The sequence below is a fragment of the Perna viridis genome, chromosome 4 (genome assembly GCF_037379345.1).
Source record: "Perna viridis isolate PV_CMFRI_1.1 ecotype Kerala chromosome 4, ASM3737934v1, whole genome shotgun sequence".
Taxonomy (NCBI): domain Eukaryota; kingdom Metazoa; phylum Mollusca; class Bivalvia; order Mytilida; family Mytilidae; genus Perna; species Perna viridis.
The window spans coordinates 2669122-2695564 of NC_142448.1; the positions used below are offsets into that span (position 1 = coordinate 2669122).

Below are 26443 nucleotides of genomic sequence, written 5' to 3' on the forward strand. Positions count from 1 at the left end.
TTTTTGATATTTACCATTTTATGTTTTAATTGGTAAAACAATGGGTTTCTCTTTTCTTCTCATTGTTTCCTTATGGTTTTAACCAGATATAACCAACCTCTGACATTCTCTATTGTCATAATAATTGTCCTACAAACCTCTTACATCCTCTATTGTCATAGAGTCCTCCTACAAACCTAGAATCATGTGTATTGTGACAAGACTTTGCATTGTTAGGGTATCTATTTCAAATCATAGGTTATTCAAGTGTCATTGCTGTTTTTATTTAACCACCAAAAAATTTTAAGTGGTATAATGGCTTGATGTTGTTGTCTGTGTTCATAGAAATTTCATGTCTGAACCATAACTTGAGTAACACACATATCTGGACAATAACTGGAGTATCACACATATCTAGACATTAACTTGAGTATCACACATATCTGGACAATAACTTGAATATTACAAGGTGCAATATCACAAATGGAAGGCTGGGATTGACTTTGGGTGGTTAAGACTGGGACTGTTAAGGAACCAACATTTTCATTTTGTCAGGACAAATTAATCTCGATTGATAGGTCTCTTTGAATTTGTACTACAAGGTGTCATACTACAAAAGGAAGACTGTGATTGAATTTTGGGTTTGTGACTTGAATGGTTTAGAAATTTGGGGCCAAAAACAAGCATTTTCATTATGTCAGGACAGTAACTTGAGTAAATGTGAATGAATCTCTTTGAAATTCTACCACAAGGTGCCATACCACAAAAGGGAAGTTTATGATTGAATTTGGATGTTGTGACCTGGAACAATTTTTTTTTTTGCATTTATCTTTAAACTCTTATGTGATGAAATAATCCTCACGATAATGCCATCAGATGTGTTAATTGGGGTAAGGTAAATATATACTTTTAGGTGCAATACCCCTTGAGAAATGAATTTTGCTGGTTTCTTTTTATAAATCTAAAACTGAGTCTGTTTTACAGATATTAAAATAAAGTCTAGAGGGATTTTAATCATTCCCTAAGAAAAGACCAGACCCATACTTTATTTAACCTCAGACACATGTGTACAAGAGGACAAGACAAATATGTATTCACACAATGTATACAGTACAAGCCTGGCGATTAACAGTTAGGAGTGCATAGTAATTTAGTAATTATTGACCAATAATAATCATTTATCAAAACTTAGCATAAATTGTTCATTAATTCACTTAATTTGATTAGAAATTAGACTTATATGAGAAGGTAAATATTCTTAATTATGTAATAGGGAAGGAGCATCAGCAACGTCCTACATGCATAGATCCATGTCAAAGCATGAATGGCTCAAAATCTTTCTGTTGGAGGTGAAGTATATAACACAGTTGCCATGTTTTGTTTATACTTGTTCAAACTGTTGGTTCAACCTTTGTAGTCGTATCAAGCTGTGCCCAGCAAAGCATTTTACTATAACAATAAAAGTAGAGAAGTCTTCCAAAATTTTTTTTTTTATATCCTTGGCGGTCTACAAGGACCTACTTTTGGATCTATGTTTTCTTGCGAGAAACGTTTGCGCCAGTGTTACATTTCGCCACTTACATTTTATGAACCTGAACTAATTTGCACCATAAATCAAGTGTTTGATTGAGCAAGTTTGATAAAAGAAATGAAATGAAATGGGTTAAATTTGTGAACATAAGATGGAACATGGTAAACTTTTGAACAACTGCAAAAACTGCAATACTTTTCATTCATTTTGAACAACTCAGAATTAATTATCTTTGAAGGTTATCAGATATTATTTCTGTTCCCTTTCTTTTACATATTACTCTTAGTATTTGGTGCTCTTATTTCCCTACATTTGTCTCACAAGTGTGTTAAAAAAATCCTCTAAGTACAGTAACACATTCTTCATCAGTAAATATTGTAGTAAGACAGTTTTTTGGTTGTTTTTTTTTTTTTTTTTCACGTCCATTCCAACTTTCCTTATTTTATTCAATAGTAATTTACCAGGTGCTTTAGACCACTTCTTACGATACATGCTTGCATATACCCTAGGTATGAATTGAAATATGTGTACAGTTAGACTGCCACAAATGACTTTCCCATTCTGACGCAATCAAAACAATTTAAAAAATGTATATTTAGCAAAGGATACCTTAGAATATATATGTACTGTTTGACTATTGGCCTCTGGGAATAGCCTTCTAATAGTGGGAAAAGTTTGTAAGTTTGTATTTGATATTTTTACAAATTTTATATATTATGTATTTTTTTTTTTTTTTGGTCAGATTATAGAGGTCCACACAAAAATCAGGCAGTGGGTGGCACATGATAATTTTGTTCCTTAAAATTTTCATCTATTTCATATCAAAAATGCATCTTTTCTCAAAGTTGAATGTTGGTGTTTGATTAACTGCAACGATTAAAGAGAAATGACTTACATAGAAAGCATTAAAATCCAGTGAAAAAGGGAGATACCTTTTTCGTTTTGTGCAAAACTTGGTTGCTTTCTTAAGGGAGTGTAAAATCATTTCCTGAGCCATCCATTATCAACTTAAAAAAATCTTTGTACTATTGGACATATATATGATATAAACATTACATTGAAACAAAACTTCCTGTGGAATAATGTTTACCGTGTGCCATCCATAGGAACTGCCTGGTTTCTAAATGGACAGTTTCTTAAAAGAAGAAGACTGCTTTTGCTCAAAACAGTACTACATAGGGCTTCAGCAGTTTCAACAAAACAGTACTACATAGGGCTTCAGCAGTTTCAACAAAACAGTACTACATAGGGCTTCAGCAGTTTCAACAAGAATAATACAATACACATGAAAAAAATCTGACTTAGTTCTGATCCCAAGACAAAAACAATCTGCTTGGATGTTTGGAGTTTTATTTCATTTTATTCATTTAAACTTATAATGTTATTATGTCGTAAGAAAACTCCCCAATGTTATTTAGACATGGATTATATTAAAGAGATGTATCAAGGTTTAACATTTGTAGTCAAACTGAGCTGATGGATTATTTCAATTCATTCTTTACCAGGTCATTAAAAGTTCTTCATTTTAAAATGCACATTAAAACATTTTTTTTCATAATACTTGTAATTCAATTGTATGTTTAGTGTCCTCTTAAAATACTTAAAAAGAAGTAACTTCACCACTAATTCAGATTTTTTTAAGGATAAAATTGTTAATCTTTGCATGTACACAATTAACTTTTCTAAATTTTATTTTATAAAAATGAATTTTGCTAGTCATCCTTGTGTGTACATTGATCCTTATATCAATAACATTATTAAGTTATCTCCCTTTATCAAGACTCCCTGAGGTGTACAAGTCTTTGATACCTGTTGTTGAATCACACCTGTAAATATTGTTTTACCTGTAATCAAGTAACGGTCTCTTTCATCTTCCCATGGAATGTCATTAAGTAGATAAAGGTGTTCTTTACCTGAGCCCCACAGGTTATATGAGTGACTTTTGATAGAAGTGAGGAAAAAGTTCAATGTGGTTTTTATATGGTCACTAAGATGCAGTACACTTTGAACTGGTGGTATGTATTGGTAGTACATGTATTATGACTGGTTTGCCAGTCAAGAGAGTTTAATAGGTATGGAGTGCATGACATTTATTAGGAAAGTGGTGTTCAATCAAATTGTTGAATGCTCAGGCTAAAATACAACATACCTTTAAAATATAAGAAAAAAAGTATGGAATATGACCAATTGTAAGACCACAAATATCTGTTTGGTCTATTTTTAGCTTCATTTCTGGAAGTTTGTAATTAATTATCAGTAATATTAATTAAATCAATAATTAAATATGATAACTAGTTTTAATATTGTAAAAAGTGAATCATTCTATTCAAATATTTTATGACTTTATTTGCTTATTATCTAAATCATTTTTTATGCAAGTTTTTTTTTCCAGTTTCCCCACTTGAGGCCAAGTTCTATTGCTTCCTGAAAATGCCACTCTTCAAAGCAGATAAAATACTTAGCAAAGAACAGCATGAAACAACCTCAGAGGAACAAATGCATTGTAACTGACTGATAAAAGCGTGGTCTTAAGAATGATTATAAGCTACTGTAATATAATAGTGCACACTGAATATGCTTGACTCTATGGAAGAAAAAGAAATTCATTTTGTTTTATTTGACAGTACTCAGGTTCCTGAGGTATGGCCAATGCTTTTCATTACATCAGTTCAGGGATTTGTTTGAGAGTATTAAGGTTTCAGAGCTATGGCCAATGCTTTTCATTACATCAGTTCAGGGATTTGTTTGACAGTATTCAGATTCCAGTGCTATGGCCAATGCTTTTCACTACATCAGTTCAGGGATTTTTTTTTTTTTTGTAAGAATTGTTTGCTTTTACAGAGACCAAATGAATGGCATAATCACCAGCTTTCATATTGTTTGTAATTTGTCAGAGTACTTTTTCCACCAATAGCCCCTTTCGTTCTACCCAAGCCCTATCAACAGTAGTGTTTACTCATTAACTTACCACAAAAGGGTCTGTAAGGAAACATGAGCAATTATGTGCTATTGATAGCCATTTTTCTGATCTATTAATAGTTTTCCATTAGTGACTTTTAAGACATTCTGTCTTGGGGAGTTAGGTCTTAACTAGTTCCACAGATATAACATTTAACCACTTTTCTTTATGATTGTACAAACACTGTGCCAGAGATTCCAACACATTACTCAAAAGAGCATGGTTTAATGAATTAAATCTTATTGTAGCCTACAAGAAAATATCGGAAGATTCAGCATATGAAAGCTTTTCAGTAAGTCCATAATGAATCCCTGCTAAAACCAGTCAAAAAGTAAGTTGATCAAATGCTAGTTCCTATACAGTCCATGCAATAATTCATTAAAGCAGTAACAAACTTCTTTTTAATAATACGGAACCTGAAGATAATATTTTATCAAGATCCATCAATTTATATTTAGGTAACCACATGAAAACAAATTGTCTACAGATGACATCACCATATCATTTAATTACAGCAAAATTACTGTCCTTTTAATTCTGTAATGGTATAAATGGTGAAAATTAACATAACAGAGTGTTGTATCAATGCAAACCAAGAATACTACCACTGAGGGGGAGAAGTGGGGGTCCTTGTAAAACCACAGAGAGGGGAGAAGTAGGGGTCCTTGTAAAACCAAACAACTGCATGAAAGGAACAAAAATAAAAAGACTACATTTCAAAAGAAATACTTCTTTCTTAAAATAATGCATATAAAAAGGTTTTAATTTACAAAACAAAAACATTTAACAACTTTTAAAAGCACTATTTCCTCTGTGTCCAATTCTTGGACAAGCTCAAAGAACCAAGGGCATTCAAACCCAACTAAATACAAACAGCAATTTTTAAATCATTATTTATTGTGTTGAACACTGGTATCAAGTGACCATTTTGTTTACAAAGAAGGTTACCATGGCAACATCAGTCAAATAGGGTCACCTAAAAAGCATGACATCTGACTAGAAAGCTGTTCAGAACTACAGATTAGTCTTCACTTTTTAAGAAGTATATGTCAAATTTGGAATTTCAGTAGTGATCTTAAAATGTAATCGAGTTTTGAAATGATAAAATGAAGATTTACCCTGACAGAAGTTTAAATGAATGAAATGTTCTTTTCAATATGAATACATTCTGAAACTAAAACCTTACACAAATTCAAACTGAATCAGTTCTTTGTACCAAAAAGCCTTTACTTTTAATGATTTACCAAATTTAATAATTTTGCATTAACAAAACATATGTTTGCATACTTATTTGTACCAGGTAAAATAAAGTAAATATGGCCAAATAACAATGAAACAAAAAATAACTATGTCAGCTAAAATAAGATTCTGATTCCAACTTTGATTTCAACCTTAGAAAACATTATAATGAATCTTATTTCACTCTCAGCGATATTTTATTAATACCAAAAAAGTAATCTCTGCTCATCAAATAATTAGAAAACAATCAAACACAGTATGGTCTCCAATGAGATAAGATGCTCCTTAACAACTCTTCTATTTTTGAGAATTTTTAAATTCTCAAAACGAAACAAGAGTACAGCTAATATTACATCTATAGAAAATTTTAACAAGAACACTATAACCTTCCAAAAAAGACGAAACTACAATGTAACTAGAAACGAAGTTTATAGTGTTCCTTTACATAAGAGAGTATTAATTTCCATTCTTCATTTGCTTAGCAAAAAATAGTCTCCTCAGCCAAGTTGGAAACATACATTTTATGCATGTTGCTCTACAAAAAGTCAATTCAGAAATACTTGTGATCATATCTTATGCATTAAATATCAAAAATGATGTTTGATTTATTCCGAAAGAGAGAAACTTAAAATTAATTATTACACAGATATCAGAGAAACATATTCAGACTGAAACTATGGTATGAAATATATATAATTGATGTCATCACAATAATTTCTGAACCTTCAATAAAACCTCCAAATTAAATCTCTCTTATAGAAATGAAGACAGAAGACACAAACATAAATTAACCAAATACAACTAAAAAATATAGCACCAGTGAAAATACATCAACTCAGGGTGAATCGAGATAACCAAAATAATGTGCAGCAGATTTACAGTTAAAATGCCATATGAATCATGTAGTAATGCCATATTGGTACACAACCTCATTATTTTGCTGCATAGATGTTAGAAGATAATGTATACATAATGTATTTTAAGAAAGCTGTATTGTAACCTTAAGTTTCTAAAATGCCTGACACATCTCACCATCTTTAAAATATCTCTTAGTAAGTCTAACATCTATGCATCCAACCAAGATATCCAAACCGTTTAAATAAAGTCTAATAAATTAAAAATTGTAAAACTCAATGCATGATTTAAAATAACAAAATAAATGGCAACGTTTCTGAAATTCCACAATGACAGTAAAAATCCAATTGGTTTTAAAAATAACACGATATCTTTTCATATCCACCCGTAAACATAATCTATAAATAAACCCACATCAGGCACTGCCACCTGGTGGAAAACCCTGAGAAACAGATCATTGAACCGTTCAAATATTTACAATCCTTTTTTATACAAATATACATCAATATGTACAACCAATAAATAACATGATTTAATCATTTTTTGTCACTTTTGCTATAATTCGACCATCATACAATGGCAAAATTTCACAGTCATTCTTGATTTCTTCATAAACTGCACCCTCTTCACCAAATTCGTTACTTTTTTTCTTAAAGAAATACCTGTAAATTAAAACAGAACATTAAATATATTATAAGGGCATTAAACAATACTTCAATTCATCAGATTATCATTCTACTTTGGAACTTGAGTGAAAATAAGGAATACTTTAGTCTTACAACCTCAATGTATCATCACATCATTGGACGGAACCCTGAACATAACCTACACATGGCTTCATTTCAATGTCACATGACTTAGATGTTTATACCAGATCTATGAAATGACCTACTTGCACTCTGAAATAATAACCAACACAAAATCCATCTAACTTGACAAATGTTCATATAAGGTGAATTACTCCATCGATATCATGACTCTTTACCCTTGAAATATTTTCTAGGAAAATTTGATAATTATTGCTAAAGTTCCCTTATGAACAGTGTGTGAGAATTTATTAATGCTATAGTTTTAACATACAATGAAAATAGCAAATAAATGCTTTGTGTTCACTTACATTAAAGTTTGTTTGTTGTTTTTTGGGGTTAATGTCCGAGCAGCAATATTTCAGCTATATTCAGACAATGAACATGAAATGGATGATAAAATGAACATGAAATGAAAAAAAAAGGATGGGTCACAAGGATAATAGGGTCGACAAATTTTGACTGCACTGGAAAAAGGGGGGATGGGTAAGGTCAGGCAATTTAGCCTCCTGTGGCGGAGCACAAAGGTTCCTACTCCTATCGAATACCACAGCAGGGTTCTTTAACGTGCGAGGAACGTGGCATCTTTCCCAACACGGGGCACCACTATGGTTTGCGGTCAATTCCGTATTATAGCCTGACAACCCCAGCATGTAACACGCCAGGGGTACCCCATTCCACCACCTGGGGCACACATCCCAGTTGCTCTGTGGGCAGAGTACCTAGCCCCCGGCTAGGTTTTTGAGCACTATTTAGTCGCCTTATACGACAAGCTTAGCGCTGCTGCAGGCCTATTCTTTTCACACCCGGACCTGCATGGGGCTTACTTACATTAAAAGTTAAAAGTTTCATAAGCAGGGTATAAGTCTCTTCAGTGCGATACAACTTACCTATAGTTTCCAACTCTACCTATAAGTTGTTTAAATTGTGCTAGAGTCACATTATTACCAGGAACTGTGATTTTATAAGGTATTGGTTCAGAACAGAAATAATATCCAATCACAATTTCTTCACCAGTTGAGCTTGAGGTATTAGCACTGCTTACTGGAGATTTCTTCTTTTTACTGTAAAACAATACAAAAAATAAGTAAATAGAAGCTACATGGTTTCAAGATTGTCTATGACCTGCACTTTATTACCCCCCAAATATATTGAAGTTAGTTTTATTTCATTATAACTCTTCAACACTCAAAGAAGTAAAATGAAATATCTTAATTGTGAATATTTAACCCAACATTAAAAATAGGTCATTGAATTTCTAAGTCATTTAAATCAAAATATGACAAATGACTTACTCTGCACCAGCAAAGCTGTCAAATGACATGTCTAAATCACTGGGAACAGTCCTGGCCATTGGCATGGATGGTCGAATGGTACCCTGGGACGTCATGCTTGGCTTTTTCTCTTTTGTTGCAGCAATGCCACCGAAAGACCTACAATTTTAATTATAAGTTAACCAGGAATGCATGAAAACTGTGTTCACAAGACAATTTTTACTCAGAACTTTTTGAGCTCTAATTTCTTAAGTCTTAATGCTTAGTTCTTTGTTTTTCTATTTTGTTAGTACTGTATTTTTTTTAATGGACCATTTTGCTTATAAGGATATTTGATCAATTACTCTTTTTACTATGAAATAAAAAACAGGAAATAGAGAAGACAGCAATAGACATTTATGTACTGACTTGGATTTAACAGGAGGAGCAGTACGAGATTCTTCCAGCCTGCGTTTAGCCTCCTCAAGTTGTACAGTTGTGCTAGGAGGTTGGTTGACTGGCATGGAGGGATCTTGAATGAATGGCTGTGAAGGCATGGCACCTGATGGAGGAGGTTGAAAACTTGTGTTCATACCACTACGATCCATTGATGCTGAACGACTTGATCCATGGCCTGCTTTCTTTGATCTAAAAAAAAAAAAAAAAAAGGATCAAATTTTTTGCTTATCACAACACTTAAACCCAACATCAGGATAAAATTCTCTTACAGCTTATAGTTTATAGGTATTAGTTAACTGCAGACCAAATGGATAACAGTATATGTATAATATTGTACCCTGTGTCTCATTCATCAGTTGACAACTATGACAACCTTACATCTAATTTTGGTACCAGTCTGTGGGTATAACATTATAAAGGAAGCGAGATTAATTATAGCTCTGTCAATATTATATAACATCTTACAAAGTATAATAAAGTGTTTCCTTTAGCTTTCATGGGTTTTGATATAAAATATCTATATCCTATCTAATGTACATCATACATCCACTTCAGCTATTATTTACGGTATTAACACCCTTTATATACAGTTTAACCTCATTTTAAAACAAACCTTGACTAAATTGCATTGCTTAACATTTATCCAAGTTTCAAAAGTGAATGCCCCAATAAGAAGTTGTAACTCAATGATACATAAAAAGCTCAACAGAAAGACAGACTTACACAGGTTTCCTAGGAGCGGGTGTTGAGGAGGATGTAGAACGAACACGTTTCTGAGATGAAGCTTTATCAGAGTCAGCAGTATTAGAACCACCCATACGATCACTCTCCATCATCCAGGTTAGAACCCTAAAAAACCAATCATTGATAAATATGAACATATTACCTGGAAACATTACTAACCAAACATGCAACAAATCTGAAGACCAAGACAGACAGCTGACAAATCCCATTAAAGCAACACAACATTAGATAACTTGGATAATACAAAGTATAAAATGTCTTACTGTTCCCAGGTTGTTTTTTTATCATTAAAAATTATCATAATGTTCTACACCATTTCAGTGTAACCATTGTATAAAATAATTTCAAGAAACAATCAAATATTCTATCTTTCTCAAAGACCTTTTGATGCCTTTGTAATTAGACCTAGCCATCAAAAATAAAGCTTATTCATTTTTTGTATATCACTATATACATATGCTTAGAACCCTAAATCAAAGAAAATTTTCCTCAATATTTCAACAGCTTATCCTAATCACAAAAATATTTGTGCTTTGTACTTAAACAATCTCTGTTGTAAATAAATATGAGATCAAACAGTTCTTTTATCAGCCTAGCAACTCTAACACCTTCCAATTTAATGCTGCTGTGATTAAAGGGAAATAACTCCTTAGAATTCCCACTAGTTAAAACCAAAACAAAATTCACCTGATTTTTTTTTCAAAAGGAAAATGGATCTTTTTTTTTTTTTTTTTTGGAAGAAAGCAGAGTATCTAAAGTTACTAAGAAGGCATTACATAATTCTAATAAAACAGAACAGGGATAGCTTTATTTTTAATAACAGAAAAACTGATATCACTGAATGTTAAATTAGATGTCCATCATTAATAAACAAATCTCATAAATCAAATAGAATAATTCAATACACAAAACAAATACATGTAGTGTAATTTCAGTTTAAATCCCTTATTGGGACCTCTTCAAATAAAAACCTGTTATCACCACATCTGACTGACCTAAGTTATTCATTATCATATTTCTTTTTGAAGTCATGTACTTTAAAAAAAAAAAGTAATTACAACACTTAAGACTTTTTAACTACCAAATATGGCCTTTTTTGATGGCATAAAACTTTAATAAACTTTAAATATTGTTTTATCTTTTGACATTAGGCTTTCTCTTTGAAATCATGATTCTCTTTAATTAGTAAATAATGGGAGACATTGCAACATTATAAATTCTTTTTGATCCTATACCAGATTACAGGTTTAAACTTTTTTATTCCTCACTACTGGTCATGGGATCATAACCAAACATCAAAGGGTTTTTATTCATTAACCTCTCACAAACATTTTAAATTCCTATTCTTTACCTATTGATTTTTTGCCTGCATGCTATAAGATCAAAGAGAAAGGACATGTGTGCATAGCTCATTATAAATTGAGTTGATTTTGATAAAACTTGGTTATAGAGGCTTGTCATCTGGGACTGGGTGTCAGATCCAATGTGTTACACTTTCATTAGTCTGTTTGAAGCTATACCAAGGGATTTCTCTTCACAATACAGCAAATCTGTCTTACCCTTCTTTAGATCTCGGTTAGGATTTCACCTCAGAACTTAGTGAAAGCAAATAATGGCTACAATAATACATCTGTCCTAAAAGTTTTCTTAAACTTATTTTCTACCAGACTGTGAAATATAATATGACTAATAGTCGCTTATTTAAGATCAATTTATTCCCTGTTTTATCTCTCTTAACTTCAAAGGACACTTTTAACCTTGAAGGCATCTAATATTCTTACAGCAGATTTTTTATTCTACCACAAACTATAGTCTTAATTTTTTTCAAAGCAGACATAATTATGATAGCTGTCTTTACAAAGATTTCATGCATTTGTGTTATTACAAAGAAAGACAAGATTAGGCAAGAACAGTCATACCTACTAAACAATTTCCTCTACAATAATGGATACCTATGACTTTTCTTTGTGAGATATTTTAAAGCTACTAGACTTCAATGATTTGCTGCGGTGAATAATATTTCAAACACTTCTTTACCGACTCTGGTTTTACCTCAGGTATCATATGGCTCTTTTTACCAATTAAAATGCAAAAAAAATCTCTTTCCTCTGCTCATGTAATTTTAATATTTAACAAGCTTCAGAATTCTCTATTAAAAGCTAAGATCAAACAGTTTCTACTAATTTACAAATTTACACATTATATAACTTGTATGGAACTTGATAACACATTTAGTCCTTTAATAATTTGCCAACAGAAATGAAACATATTATAATTGATTCTTTCGTTTGATCAGTGACAAAAACCATGTTCAGTTCACTGATCAAAATGTTAATTTGCGGAAAATAATAGAGGAAAACAAAAGCACCCTATGGAGTATATAGCATTAAATATTAAAAATTTCCTTTTGATAAACCTTGTCATTTTATGGTCTGTCAAAAGAAATATCAAAGGGAAGACTCTGCCTAAAACATGGAGATTTTTCCTTTTTTCATCCCAAGCTCCATAAATATGTATGATGCACTTATTGATTCACAAAGTACTTCAGTTAAAAGTTTTTGTCAAGATCAAAGAGATCTATCAACTTTGATGGAAATGGAAAAAGATATTTTACAAAGAGCAGTTAAACAGAGTAACAGATGTATACAGAACAAAACATAGGCCACAGAGGGTGGTTTTTAAGCAGATTTTTTTTTGAAATTCTACACCTACCATTTACAATGTCATAGATAAAAGAATGAAAAATGAACTGTCATAATGAAAGCAGTCAATGTATTCATTATTTCTACCTAAAGGACTAATATTACACATGAACCACCAACATTAACTATTTTCATTAAAAATGTATTTCATCCCTAAATTGTACACAAAAACTAGGTTAAATCTCTTATCAATATGATAGGTAAAATGCAAACCAACCACAGGCAAAAAATAAAACAACAATGTTAAGTAACAGACCTTGTTTGAATACTTTTCACCTTTAATTATCAAAAGAGGAGGTAATTCTAAATTAAGATTATTATTATGGAACTGTTTATTAATAGAAGCACACAACTTATCTTGACCTGAATTGTGACCTGCTTTGAGTAATAGCTTTGTAGTTATTATCAAGAAGACCACTTAACATGATTTGACTTAATGCTACTTTGTGATGTTTTTTTGTAGAGTTTACCCTTGCTCCTTAACACTTAACTCACTAATGTTTCCTTTTGAAGTTGGGTTAAAAGAACATTTTTCTAAACCTTATAAAAGGACAAAGTGTTGAGTGTTCGTGAGACCTTTTTCCATAAAGGCTCTGTACATGCCTCCATACAATGCTACTTGTGAGAAATTGAAAACGTGGTTTGCGACTTAAACTTAAGTTTTCCCTTACAGAAAGTTTGATCCAATCTCCAAGTAAATACTGAGAATTTTCTAATAGAGAAAAACCTGTCTGAACCAAACCCTATTTGGACTTCTAAAATATATCCAGTTTAGACAGGTGATTGGTTGACCTAGATCCAAAACACAATAAACTGATATGAAGGGATTTCAAACAACTTCCTAATTTAGATTTCGGATTACTCAGGGTTCAGTTAAGACATTTTTCTGTTTATGCAACGATACCATGCCAAGAACAAAATTGTACCATTTTTTTTTTTATTTTATAATTCTTAAATTAATGTTATCTTTTGAAGATAATATTAAAAGGTCTATACTTACTTTTCACATGAAGGATCCCGCATGTTGGGCATAGAAGGAATGGACTCAATCATACTAACACCACTGTCAATATTGCTTCCAGTGTCCGAATATTTGCGACTGCCTCGGCCACGGTCACTACCGAGATAATGTCTCTGAGCATCACTTTCCATCTGAGATTTACACCCTTTAGCATGATGATGGTGGTGATGATGATGAATATGGCGGTGGGTCTCAATGTTTGACCCTTTATCCTCTCCCATACCACTGTCAAATGATGTATGATAATCCGGTCTTTTTTTATGATGAACTAACCGTGAAGGAGGCAAGGATTGCAAAAGATTCTTTTTACTTCGGTCAGGGGACTTAGGTTTAGTGTTTGGGGGACTATGTCTGCCAGGAGACCGGCTGGGTGTTTGCTGAGCAGAACTTTCCCAGATCCGAGAACAATGTTCCTCTAAAATAGAATCCGCATTTTCTTCATCTATCACAGTTGAGGTCATTAATGGCTGTAGCACTGAACTAGAGGTAGTAGTATTATTATTGTTCTGGGTGAAAGAAGAGGACATTGAACGATTCATTGGATTGTCAGCATCACTCTACAATGAGAAAATTTACTAATTTAAAATAAATCATCTAAAATCTATTAAAACCTATTCTTTGTATAACATATTCTTTGAACAAGAATTAAAAACCAATAAAGGTTGGTTTGGTGTAGAGGACCTAAGTATCAAGTTTCTATAGAGTACTGATAGAAGATCAGTCACCTAAGGTACTAACAATAGAAAGTCTTGAAAAACAGAAATAATTTTAAATAAGTTTTATTTTATTTACTTTTATTCCTCAGCATGGATCCTCATTGTTTGTATTCATTAACCAAAATTCTTGAGTAAAGTTCATTTCATGCTTCAGAAAAAAATCTTTGGGTGCAAATTTACAATTACATTGGACAGTTTACTTGCCAAGTGATAATTAAGCTACCTTAAAGAAGACCATTAGAAGAATACAGATATTGCATGTCAAGAATGTTACAATCCTGGACTAAAATTAACCCACCACACATAGTTAGACATGCACTTACCAAAACACATGGGGGCAGATTAACTGAGATGATAATGTCTGATCCAAAATACAAACATCTGCTAACATAAACACATGCTCTCTTTTTGATGTCCAAAAATAGTGTTGATATTAATCCTTCATTAAATATTGATTTTTACCTTTTTGTATTTCTTGAGCAAACAATATAGCCACAGGGGCTCAATGTTTTCTAAAACTCTCTTATTCTCCATCCCAACAAATAGTGAAGTATTCATTTTTCATAATATATTTATATAACATATCATTTGTCCTTATAATTTGCTGATTGAATGTTAGTAGTGGCACAGCCGTTTAGAATTACATTGTAATCTCACATCAAACAAATGTATCGATTGGTAACATTTGTTTGGCCTTCCAATTCATTCAATTTGTAACCATCTAAATGTCTCTAAATGGTGAATAATTGCAGATTTCACATGCCTGCACAACAATATTGTATTACATGAATACAAATTGACAAACAATATCCTGAGAATTAGTTTGGATAGCAAAATTCTACTCACAATAAAAACATGCATCAAATGACAACCAAAAGCAAAAAGTAAACAAATTTTGTTTCTATCAAGAATGTAAAGTACATTTGGTCTATAAATCTATAAAATATCTATAATTTGTTAAATTGCAGATCAATAGCTTTTGTCATATCAACTACATGTACATGTAATTAGTAGCAGCAGGTGCCCCTTTGAAGTTAGCATGTAATATTTATCCTGCATTACATGTCCTGACTCTCCATACAGCTTTTACAATCCCTTTGAAGTTGAATTATCAATAATTGTCCAAATATGGCATCCTATTGAGCCTTTTATGATAAGCCTTTAATTACCTTAGGCTGTCTTTTACAGCTTAATTTCCTATTCTTTTTTTCCTTTTGAACTTGATTTTCAGATCTGCTGCCTTTTACAGCTTAATTTTGAATTCTTTTTTCCCCCTCCTTTTGAAGTTCTGCTTTTATGATAAAACAAAAGAGAATTTGATGGAACTTGCTAAATTAGAGAGGCTATCAGCTTGTTTTAAAAAAGATTTCAGAGTGAAGATTACCTCATCGAATACACGGCTCATGGAAGCACGTAATCTCTCATCTTTCTCTTGTTTCTGTTCAACCTTTTTCAGTTTTTCAATCAACAGCTCTGCAAAGGCTTGAGGATTGGTCTCTGCAACATTTCGATCTTTGGGTTGTCTGTGGGTTCTCTGTTGCAGAAAAGCAAGAAATATTTTTCTAAGAAGAAAATTACAAGCGTGACAACTCATAACATAAAGTAGGCTAGACAAGGAACAAGTGTATACATCTATATTTCTGAAAATTGCAACGAAATGTCAAGTGTATTTTGTTTAAGGTCTACCTTTTATAATTGTTTCTTTCATCTCTAGAGGAGTACTACACTTTTTGGAAGTGCTTTTCTCTAAATTAAGGAAATGTTCTTTCAATGTTGCATTGTCTAGTAAACTTAGAAGTAATAAAATTCTAAGTCCAAGATAAAACATGGATCTTGACTTTTTTTGTTTTCCATTACATTGCATATTTCATATAGCACTGAAAAGCTTAGCCTCAGTTATCTATATATACAATGTATGTATACCTGTATGGTACATGTACAATTATTACATATATATATATATGTGTGTGTGTGTGTCTCAACAATTCCATAACTTACTGGTATAAATGGTTGGTTAAAATGAATTTCTTTATTTTGTTCTGCTTTCATTCTCATCTTCCGTCGCATCCTGCGAAGCATTTTAGGATCACCATCTCTGTGAAAGATATTACAGCCATCAGTACACACGAAATATCTCTCAAAATTACCAATTTGCTTAAGGACTTCCTTTGATTATTAGTCAAAATTTAAATGTTTATTGCCAAAAGCACAAAGATTACATAATGACCACAAAGTGTAAAAGAAGACTACAGTATAATCTTATTATATACAAAGTCAGAAAATGAGATGTCATTGAAGTTTAGATCAAAGGGACTCCCTGATAACACATTACCTACACATTTGAAACTCTGTTCTATTTGTAATCACTCTGTTTCTTTGTAATTATAGAATTTTTCATCACACACTGCTAGACTGTGGTAAAAGGATATAATATCTTGATCTTCAACTTCAAAGGCACTTTTTACAGCTATCAATTGATTAAATGAGTCACTTTTATGTGCCCACTTCTGTTTTAATTAATAGGAAAAAAGAGTTTGAGGGTTTGATAATGGATGAATGTGGAGACTTGAAGCGCTCTTTGTCTCTCATGATAATCAAAGCATTTCAGTGTTTCTAGACATACACAACTCAAAACACTCTTACAATTTTTTTTACACATCAAGACACAAAATATCTTATCACCTTTTTTCAGATATATAAAACACAAGCTATGAATTGCCTTGAGGATTGAAGTAATGGTTCAGCAGCAATGATGAACAAAAGTAGAATACCATGTACATTGTTAACATTTTCATACATGGCACAATTTTACCTTCCCTAATTGTGATTTGCCCTAAGATTGTTATAATAAAAGAGATTTACAACCAAAGACAGGTAATGGTATTTTATCTCCACTAGTTTGGTTATGGCTTTGATGACCAGCTTGTAAGAACAGCTTCACCCAGATGCTTTGATTTATGATACTCCTATGACAAATATTGCTCTATAAAAAGTGATATGTTTTTATGGAATACAACAAAGCCAGTGTCTATTTAGACATTAGTCGATTTTTACACTATAACAATCAAAGGGGCCTGTTGTCTATAATGAGATAACACTGGGTTTACCCTCAAGTGCTAATATCAATTATCACATATATCTTCAAAGAACATTTTTGATTGGACACTTTATGTCCTAGAGATCAAAGAGTTCAAATGATCCTGATAAAATGCCCATTTAAGTGAACACAGACTGTAAATGAAATCTGGGAAGTACATTAGAAAAATAAATGTAAAAAATATTTATGACATCTCCCTGCCTCTTTTGATCTTCACTTTAAACCATCTATATATTTATGGTTCTTGTTAAACTAGTAAGTACATGTATTTAAATTTTTATAAATAAGCTTAATTCTTTAACCAAATGTCCTTTGATCAAACAGATGAAATTTTCGCAAAATTAAAATTTCACAAAAATTAGGTTTGTATGAACAGAATAGGCAAAAAGTTTCAATCTTATTTATTACAAGCATAAGAACATGACAATTTCATTGAACATATACTTTTTCCCATTAAATTTCATATGCAAAGCTTGGTTTCACGTCTATACGAAGCTTAGTTTTTGAAGTCAATCTACACAAAGCTTTGGGTTCAGAGATTGAGAAAGATCATGGTTTTCACCTGAAAGATCAAAGTGATTACCTATACAACTAATGAGCATATCCTTGCAGTAAATTTTTGACTGTAATAACGCTTATATCTAGACTCTAGAAAGGGTTTTATGTTATACACTTACCTGTATTTGTGTCAACTATTACCAATATTTTTTAAAAGTTTAACATCAAAATATCCCTTTAATTTGCAGTGAAATCAAAGGAAACTTCAGGAAAGAAATTAAAGAACACATACAGTTTCAAAAGAAAATTTTGTACCTTCAAATGAGACATGTATCAACATGAAGAACATCATCAAAAGACAATTTCAAGTGATTTTTACTTTTGCAATACTTCTGAAGTGTATATATATTCAAACTTCACAAGAATATCAAAAGCAAAGAACCCTTCCTTGTGTATGAGAAAAAAGCTGTGAAGTGTTATAGGATTTCTGAAGATTAAAGTTTGTTTTCTGTCTTTGTTATTTTGTAAAGTCCTTCATGAAAATGATTATCTGTATATGCAAGCCTGTAAAGAGTATTACTCAGTTCACTCTAATCAAATATAAGTTGACTGGAGTAAACACATTCCTTTCTTTTCCCAACTCATTTCCAACAAGGCTCAGAAAGTTTAAACTGTTGATACTTGAATCACATGACCTTCATGCACTATCCAACAAACTACATGTACTTGTGGCAACAAAATAACAAAACATAAATTAACCATACATGTATGCAAAATATCACATATAAATTATATGAAACTTTTTCTTCATCCAATAAAACAAAGCAATGATGAAGACCAAAATTCATGAATGAGGAAGGTACCATTCAAATGTGACCAAATTTGCTACAATACTTTTTACATACCAACATTTACATTGCATTAACTAGAGTAAATGTCAAATAATTATACTTTGAACCAGTAGATAATAAAATACTCAGTGGATTACAGCTTGATATGAATGCATAGGTCAAGCCTTAAACAGCTTCTGTAATATCTAAGCCTGACACAACTCTCAATTTTGATTGTGATTATATTTATGACAAATTATAGGTTTCTTAAACAGAATGAATATGGTAATACAACTTAAAATTTGAAATAAAATATTAACTTGTTATAGTCTAAAATGAAAATATATTTAGCCGAGAACTCAATTTTTATTGAAATCAGTCAAAGCTTGATTTTAGACATTTGAACCAATCTGAACTACATTATGTAAATGAAGTGCCATGCCATCAGCACAAAATAGGCTCATCCCCTTCAAGCACATCTTTATACTTATAAAAAGACTATTTACATGTATGATCTACAAGTACTAATGGTAAATGAAAGAAATGCCCAATAAGATTGCCCATGAACAACATGACCCATGACCCACAATATACATGATCCAAATATGAAAGACCTGGATCTGACATGATAGACTAGTAGACTATTTCTGTCTTAACTTCCATTTCAGTCAATCTTGTAGGTCCCAATTAATGTTGGCAAACCCTGTGAACTCAATTTTGGTCAAAATCATGACTAAAACTGGGACCAACTTGACAACTGGTCCCATCTTTACAGTGGTAACACTGAGGTAAAAATTAAGAAATACAAGCTGGTAGCCCATACCCATATTTTTGTAAATTATTTTCTATATGTTCAACTAAATTTTACCGAAAAGTTGGTAGAACAGCTGAAGATCTAGTAGCCATGGGCTACTGAGTCACTGCTGATTTTTATCCCTGACAACATTAGTCACAAAGTGCTAAAACGCTTTTAACTGTGATGCAGACAGGAACAATAGCAACATACCATGTATATGTGGTTGGATAAAATGATTTGGGTGGTAATTATTAAAATCTATTATCACAATACAAAACATTTACGTGTATACTAGGGTTATTTTAATCAAATTTCTATACAAACTTATCGACTGGTTACTTATGTGGAAAAGCTTACTTTCAAGCAAACTTAATAACACCATTAAATATGCTGAGTATGGGCTTCACTTGAATTTTGGTCATGATGATGATGGAAAAGCGACTTACATGCTACTATCAGTCTGAGACCGTGTGTCATCAGTCAGTGCATCGCTGGCGCTGGAAATACTCTGTATCTCGCTGTCTTGGAGGGATGTAGGAGCATATGATTGGTAGGTGTGCGGTAAGGGTACCCTTGGAACCGTTGGACAAGTAAAACTGTAACATAGCAACATAAAATAATCCATCGAAAATAAACTAAAAGAAAGCATATACAGAATAAAAAGGCGGGCAACATGCAAAAAATTATATACAGCATCTGTAAACTACATAACTGTAAAAAAAAAACATGTACACTGTATGTTGCATAATATGATTTTTAAGGCTTTGCCTATAAGGAATAGAGTCATTTAGGGCTTTCAAAAGTCTCAGGAGTGGCCAGCTGTAAATCCTGGGGTAGTTAGCTCACTATCCATATAAATGTCCATGAACTTCAATACAAAATTTGGCAAAGAAGACAGCCACAATTAAGATATAGCAGGTAAAAATAGCAGCCTACCGCTGCTTGAACATTGTAACTATGTATTTGCCTTTAAAATAAACTTAAGCAAGAAAACGAGTTAGAATGTACATAAATGCAGGTATATGTATTATCTTAAGCAGTTAAGTTCATCAGGTATAGCAAGATTCCATCAAGATCAAAAACTTGTACTTTTTTACATTAATCAGCATAAATACAATGAAGGACTAAGAAAACATTGTAATTCTAGGGTTATTTTTATCAGGTTAGATGCACATCAGTGATTTTTTTCACATAGTAGAGATGAAGTATTTGACCTGAGTCACCAAGGCACACTGTACAAGTCCATTACACAGCTTTTGTTCCTAACTCAATAGCAACCTAATATGGCATTATCCATTGGAGTGTATTGAACTGCCACAAATTAGCTTGGACAAGAACAAAAATGCAGAACACCAACCCATAAATAGTTGATCATTAGCACTTCTGATTGGAGTTAAATACTTGACCTGTAGATACTTAATTCTAATGTACCTAATAACCTTATCAGAATCAAAGAGAGAAAATCAGCTTATTATAGCCACACTCCTGATAAGGTATCTACAATTGCATTTGTCTGGCAGTTAAGTGAAAAAGAAATCTATGTGAAGCACAACCATGCACTAATAATGCTACAATATACATGTATTACATGTACTGTCTCCTGACGACTAAAATAAAATATTGTTTAGCTCCCTAATCTTGACCATGTAAGCTAAATCAGTGTGTGACCCATAAAAATGATATTACCAAAGCTCCATCAAGTATTACTGTATATATTTCCAATTTTCTGGCTTGTCAGATGTTAATGTACAAATGTACCACCATTGTTTCAACACCTGGCTTGGTAGGTCAGGATTGGGTAAATGATTAATTTTGGCTTAAAAATGGCAATTTATGATACTCCAAAACATGAGCAGGAATCTTACTCCCTACTTATGTTTTCTTCCCAGTATGGCATGAGTTTAGATATAGCACCATAACAATGCAGCATGCAGGGAGAAAGAAGGGTTCCAGTAGAACCAATACTTACTTGAAGGGTTCATTCACTGTTCTCTTCATAGTTTCTGAATGTCTATTTTTAGAAGCACTAGGAGGTCCATCTAAATCACTAGTGAGGACATTGTTGAGTTCCTGATCCTCTGGTAATGTTGGCAGGGGGCCTGATGTTGGCCGAACACTATTTGAACCACTAGTACTAGTACTTTTAGGACTTTCGCCTTCTTTTTGTATATATTGCACAAATAGATCACTTTTAAGAAATAACGGATATGTATTTTTTCGCATATGTTCCTGAACTTCCTTCTGAGCATTATCAAATATTCCTTGATCAGCAACATTTTTCTTCTGAAGCTTTTCCAGAATCACAGTCTTTGTTCGCTCAGTTATAAATGGAAGTTTATCAGTTTTTATGAACTTTTTATGAATTGCTTTGATAATACTAGTGATATTATTAACATCCTCAGCAGGCTTTTTCTTTAATCCTTCACAAGCAAAGTAAAAATCCACAGAATACACTTGAAAGTCTTCATTTTCAAGAAACTGTTTAAAAAGCTGAACTCCATCACGATCCTCCAATAAATAATTCAAGTTTTCAGCCCATTTCATATAAGGTGGTGTACTGTTTTCAGTAAATGGGGGAGAGTTAGACACGCTTCCTTCTGGTTCAAAGCCCAAAGGTGCAGTCATATCCTCATCATCAACACAGCAGCTCTGGTTGAAAATGAGAGACTTGTCTTTCATTGATCGTCTGGGGGTTGCGGCAGGAGAATGGGCTGCTATTTCACGAGTAGATCCCCCACTTTTACAAGACTTGTTGCTTTTATGAGATTCACTGCTTTTTGTCGATACACCACCGTTAGATTGTATCTCATTTTCTTCACCGGGCACGGGTGGACGAGGAGCAGTTTCTGTGAAGTTGTTTCCTCCACTCTCAGAGAGGAACTGCCGTACCCGGCTTGTCATTGTGCTGTGAATAACCCAGCTTTGGGTTTCTGTCAGCTCATCTGAAATAAAAATATTATAAGTATATGCAAAAATACTTTTTTTTTCTGAATAGTACATTATTTATTACATTGTGGTACATTTGTTGGTTATTATCCCAGCAAAACTACCAAATATTGTGGATTGCAAATATGGTAAACGTGTACATACATGTAAATGTATATGGTGCTGCTGAAAAACTGTTTGACAGTAATGTGACCTAAAATACCAGTGAAAATACCTGGGAATGGTTACATGACCAAAACAAAACATATTAACACTAATTCTACCTTACAATCTATGACATCAGACAAGTAATGAATTAAAGACAGCACCTTCTGCATTTATGGTACACATGAATACTTATGGCTTATGGATAACAATATACTTTTTTAATATTCAATTCACAATTACAAATACAGCACTGTACATATACATAGTAAAAATAATTTATTTATGTACAGTACCAAAAATGTTGCTTATTGGCAATATACAAAACTAGGAAAGAATTTATTAATTAATCAAACACATACATGAAAAAGGGTAGTCACTTAATAATGAAAATCTATGGCAGACATTAGTGAAAATTTGATCAGAAACATGTACAACAGGTACATACAAATTATAAGTATGCACAAAACTGCCTATCTTCAAACAGATTTCCTGAACGGGTCAATTCCAACATAAAATTTTCACTGAGAGTATTTCTGTGATGTTAGTCAACCTGCATGAAGGAGAGATCTAAAATCCTTTCCAGTCCATTGCCTGTTATATCCATTAACTATTGATGTTTGTCTCTTGATCACTACTGTAACATATTTGACAAAACAAGACTGCTTTAATGATCATGACTCTTTTTACTCAGTGATCCATCCCTTTAAATTTGTCTTTCCTTCCCTACATTTTTATTATTATATTCTTTCCATAATATCAGACACAAATATTAATAATTGTCAAGCAAAGGTACCCACTTTTGCATATCTATACAAATGTTCAATAAATATTCTTACTCTTGTTCATTTTGTATATTTTACAATTACACTCCACATTGTATGTGCACGTGTTTCATTTAAAAAATCTTACATTAGATGGTTTCAACATGGAATTTCAAGTGATAACAAAACTTTCAGTTACTGATATCCAGAATGTGAATGTTCAACAAGGACAATGAAGACTTCAGAAAAAGACTCTCTTTAAAGTAGTTCGCACAGGAATTAGTATCTCGACTTCATGTAATTCAACCATGGTTCTTTTAGGTTGCATTCTGTTCAAAGGAGGCTTTATGTAATGCTAGAGGATTTTATTTAAAGAAATTGTTTTCATTGTTAATACTCATAAGCTTTGAATAAATTTGGAAATTTTTTCACATAAACATCCACCACATAACAAATATTCATTCAAGTATATTACAAATTAATGCATGGGAAGATCCAACAAGAAAAATGCATTAAACGACCTTTAAAAGCCACTTGATTTGCGTACCACAATAAAAAACTGATGACTTACATTCTTCCACAACAGACATCTAAGGAAAGTTTTGCTAAACAATGGCGAAATGGCATTTCTTTTACAGAGACAAACGCGCACCTGTTTGCATTGTACAAAACACACACTCGTTATGGCACTTAATTACTTATATCCAGATAAAGAAATGATTGTTTGTTGTATAATTCTGTACTCAGCTATAGATATCCTTTGTGAGACGAAATTTAGCTACAAATCACACTCGAGTTATCTCCTCATACATCCCATCGAACAAAATGGCCCCTTTCAAAAGCAGTGTTAAAAACGAAATGGCGAGTAAAATAACATATGGAATACACTTCGACACATACCTTATTAAAATGTTTGAACTCATGTAAATATTGGCCTATGCAACTTCGTCTATTGTAATTTGAAAGTTTGAAAATTCAACATCAAAGCCACATGTCCGCCGCCGACGATCCTAATACTTCGTGACGTCACAATCCTTTGAAGCACCGCGCCAATCACTGACGAGATAAAATCAACATTCACAAAAATGTAATGGACTGTTCTAATGTACGGGGGTGCTATACTTTAAATGATGCATAGTTCGCTTCAGCTTTTAAAATGTTATCTTTAAGTAAATCGATTTTTTGTATTCACATTCTAATATGAACAAACTAGTGAAGTAAATAATGGAAAATAGTACAAATCACACATTACCTAATACAATCCTTTCATCCGATACCCCTAATAACTCAATCAAGAAAATGGCTTCCGATGGCAACATACGTTAGGAGAATTCATACTCTTAGATGTATTGTAAGGCAAATTGGAAAATACCAGATCTTTTTTAGACTCAGTCGTCAAATTTCACAATGGAATGTTATGCTGAAAAGTCTTACACTATTGACTCTATATCATATTCTAGTATATTAAGGGCAAAAATGATACCTCTTAATGTCGTTTCATCTTCAACAGATAATTTACATTTGGCCCAATAAATTACAACGGCTTGCCACGGGCTATCTTTGATGTGGTGGTCAATGCATTACACAAGATATCTTTACCCATATCTTGTTTTATCTAGAATAAAAATTAACATAGTTTATTTACACTTGATGACAGAAAATTGTTGGTATTATTTTCCCGTTTCTTCGAGGTGTAAAAATCTCTTGAGAAAATATCATATTTGAATTATCTGTCATCTCAAATCCAATCAACATGGTTCATCGGGCAAAATTACATCAATGAATTAATTATTTAATTGTTACGTGTGTTCAGGTAAACATCAAAGGAAGCGACGTCCTTTGTTCTCTTTGTAGAGTAATTACGGATTCCTCAATATCACCTATCTTCTAATAATCAATTCACTTGTTTTTGCTACATACAAGTGGTAACTTAATATTTTTAATTCGTTTTATCCAAACACACTTTTTACAACTTTAAAGCAGATTTATGAAGCGGCACTTAAAGGAAATTCAAAGAAATTAAAGCAATAACGCCTGTGATACACACAGGTAAACTTTATTGACTCTTTGTAGTTAAAAGATCAAAGAGAAATTTGTCATTATGTCATGCTTGTTTAAACTCGGCTAGGTCGTAATGGGTTACCTTAAAAGTTTATATTATTCACTGGTATTTGTTAAGGAAGAATACTTCTATGCTTTAAAATCAACTTGTAAAATACCTGTGTATTTAATGTTTCTTTCCGACCGGTCCTAAAACTTATACTAGTATACGGTTTCTTGTAATAATGGTTCGAACAAAAGTAATGAATTGTACATCGAAAAATATTTTGAATTCGGGACAGTCCTTTACAGACTGTTAATTCTCCCTGGTACCCAAGCTGCATTATTTTGTCACACCTCTAAAAAAAAGTAATTTACCTGCCAATCGCATTACATTCACTTTTATGTGTATTTTACTTGAGATCATGAAATAACGTGTGAATTAAAATAACACGTCAGATAACACGCACCGCTTAAAAATGATCTGTATGATAACATTTGTACAAGACATTTTTAACCCTTTTCATCGATAAAATGTATACCAATTCACCATTACTTGGCGTCCACCGCCGTCGTCCGTCGTCGTTAACAATTTTTCAAAACTCTTCTTTGGAACTACAAGACCAATCAGAACCAAACTTAAATGGTATTAATATTCCTTAGTATATCCTGCATAGAATTGATGTGGGGATTTTTAATCCGTCAAAAAAAACATGGCCACCGTTACTAGAAATAGAGCATACGGGCCAGACAGAAGTTTTTCGCATATATCTCCAAAATCGTTAGGTAGCCACATACTGACTGAATAATAGTATTCAGCATAATGAAATCTATCTGATGAAATTTTCGTTTTAATCTGTTTAGACATGTTGGAGTTATTGCCCTTTTTCGACCTGTTTTTTTTCTCTGTTCTTAATGTTATTTCTTTCCAAAATCTTTTCCTCTGAAATGTCTTCACCAATCAGAACTTAACTTGGTATGAATGTTCCTTAAGGTGTTCTGCATGGAACTGATGTGGGGATTTTGGACCCTTCGAAAAACATGGACGCCTTTACTAAAGGTAA

At 32.5% G+C, this 26443-nt stretch overlaps 1 protein-coding gene and 1 long non-coding RNA gene across 5 annotated transcripts; one reads left to right on the top strand and one right to left on the bottom strand.

Annotated features, from left to right (window-relative positions):
* The first annotated feature begins 3389 nt into the window (after positions 1-3389).
* Positions 3390-18318, top strand: LOC148618442 (uncharacterized). The gene is made up of 3 exons (XR_015921373.1): positions 3390-3525; positions 3903-4800; positions 18108-18318. It is a non-coding gene; the product is annotated as an uncharacterized LOC148618442 (long non-coding RNA).
* Positions 5349-25010, bottom strand: LOC148618443 (axin-1-like). 4 transcript variants are annotated; one of them, XM_088577375.1, is made up of 12 exons: positions 24823-25010; positions 23911-24395; positions 21455-22427; positions 19932-20081; positions 16263-16359; positions 15649-15798; positions 13528-14105; positions 9805-9930; positions 9052-9270; positions 8665-8802; positions 8260-8433; positions 5349-7225 (listed from the first exon to the last, which is right to left on the bottom strand). In XM_088577375.1, exons 2-12 carry the CDS (start codon positions 23927-23929, stop codon positions 7096-7098), a joined length of 2754 nt encoding a protein of 917 aa, XP_088433501.1. In that variant the 5' UTR covers positions 23930-24395; positions 24823-25010; the 3' UTR covers positions 5349-7095. The 4 variants fall into 4 exon arrangements, with proteins under 4 accessions (XP_088433501.1, XP_088433502.1, XP_088433504.1 ...); XM_088577376.1 differs by having other exon boundaries at positions 24240-24395; positions 24823-25005; XM_088577378.1 differs by lacking the exon at positions 19932-20081 and having other exon boundaries at positions 24240-24395.
* Positions 25011-26443: the final 1433 nt, after the last annotated feature.

Bases quoted from the DNA above. Each gene is read 5' to 3' on its own strand.
- LOC148618443 (XM_088577375.1), bottom strand. The intron at 16,360-19,931 runs GTAAGTCGCTTT...TATCTTTCACAG, and splicing joins TCTCAGACTGATAGTAGCAT to AGATGGTGATCCTAAAATGC. The intron at 9,931-13,527 runs GTAAGTATAGAC...TTGGTTTTTTAG, and splicing joins CGGGATCCTTCATGTGAAAA to GGTTCTAACCTGGATGATGG.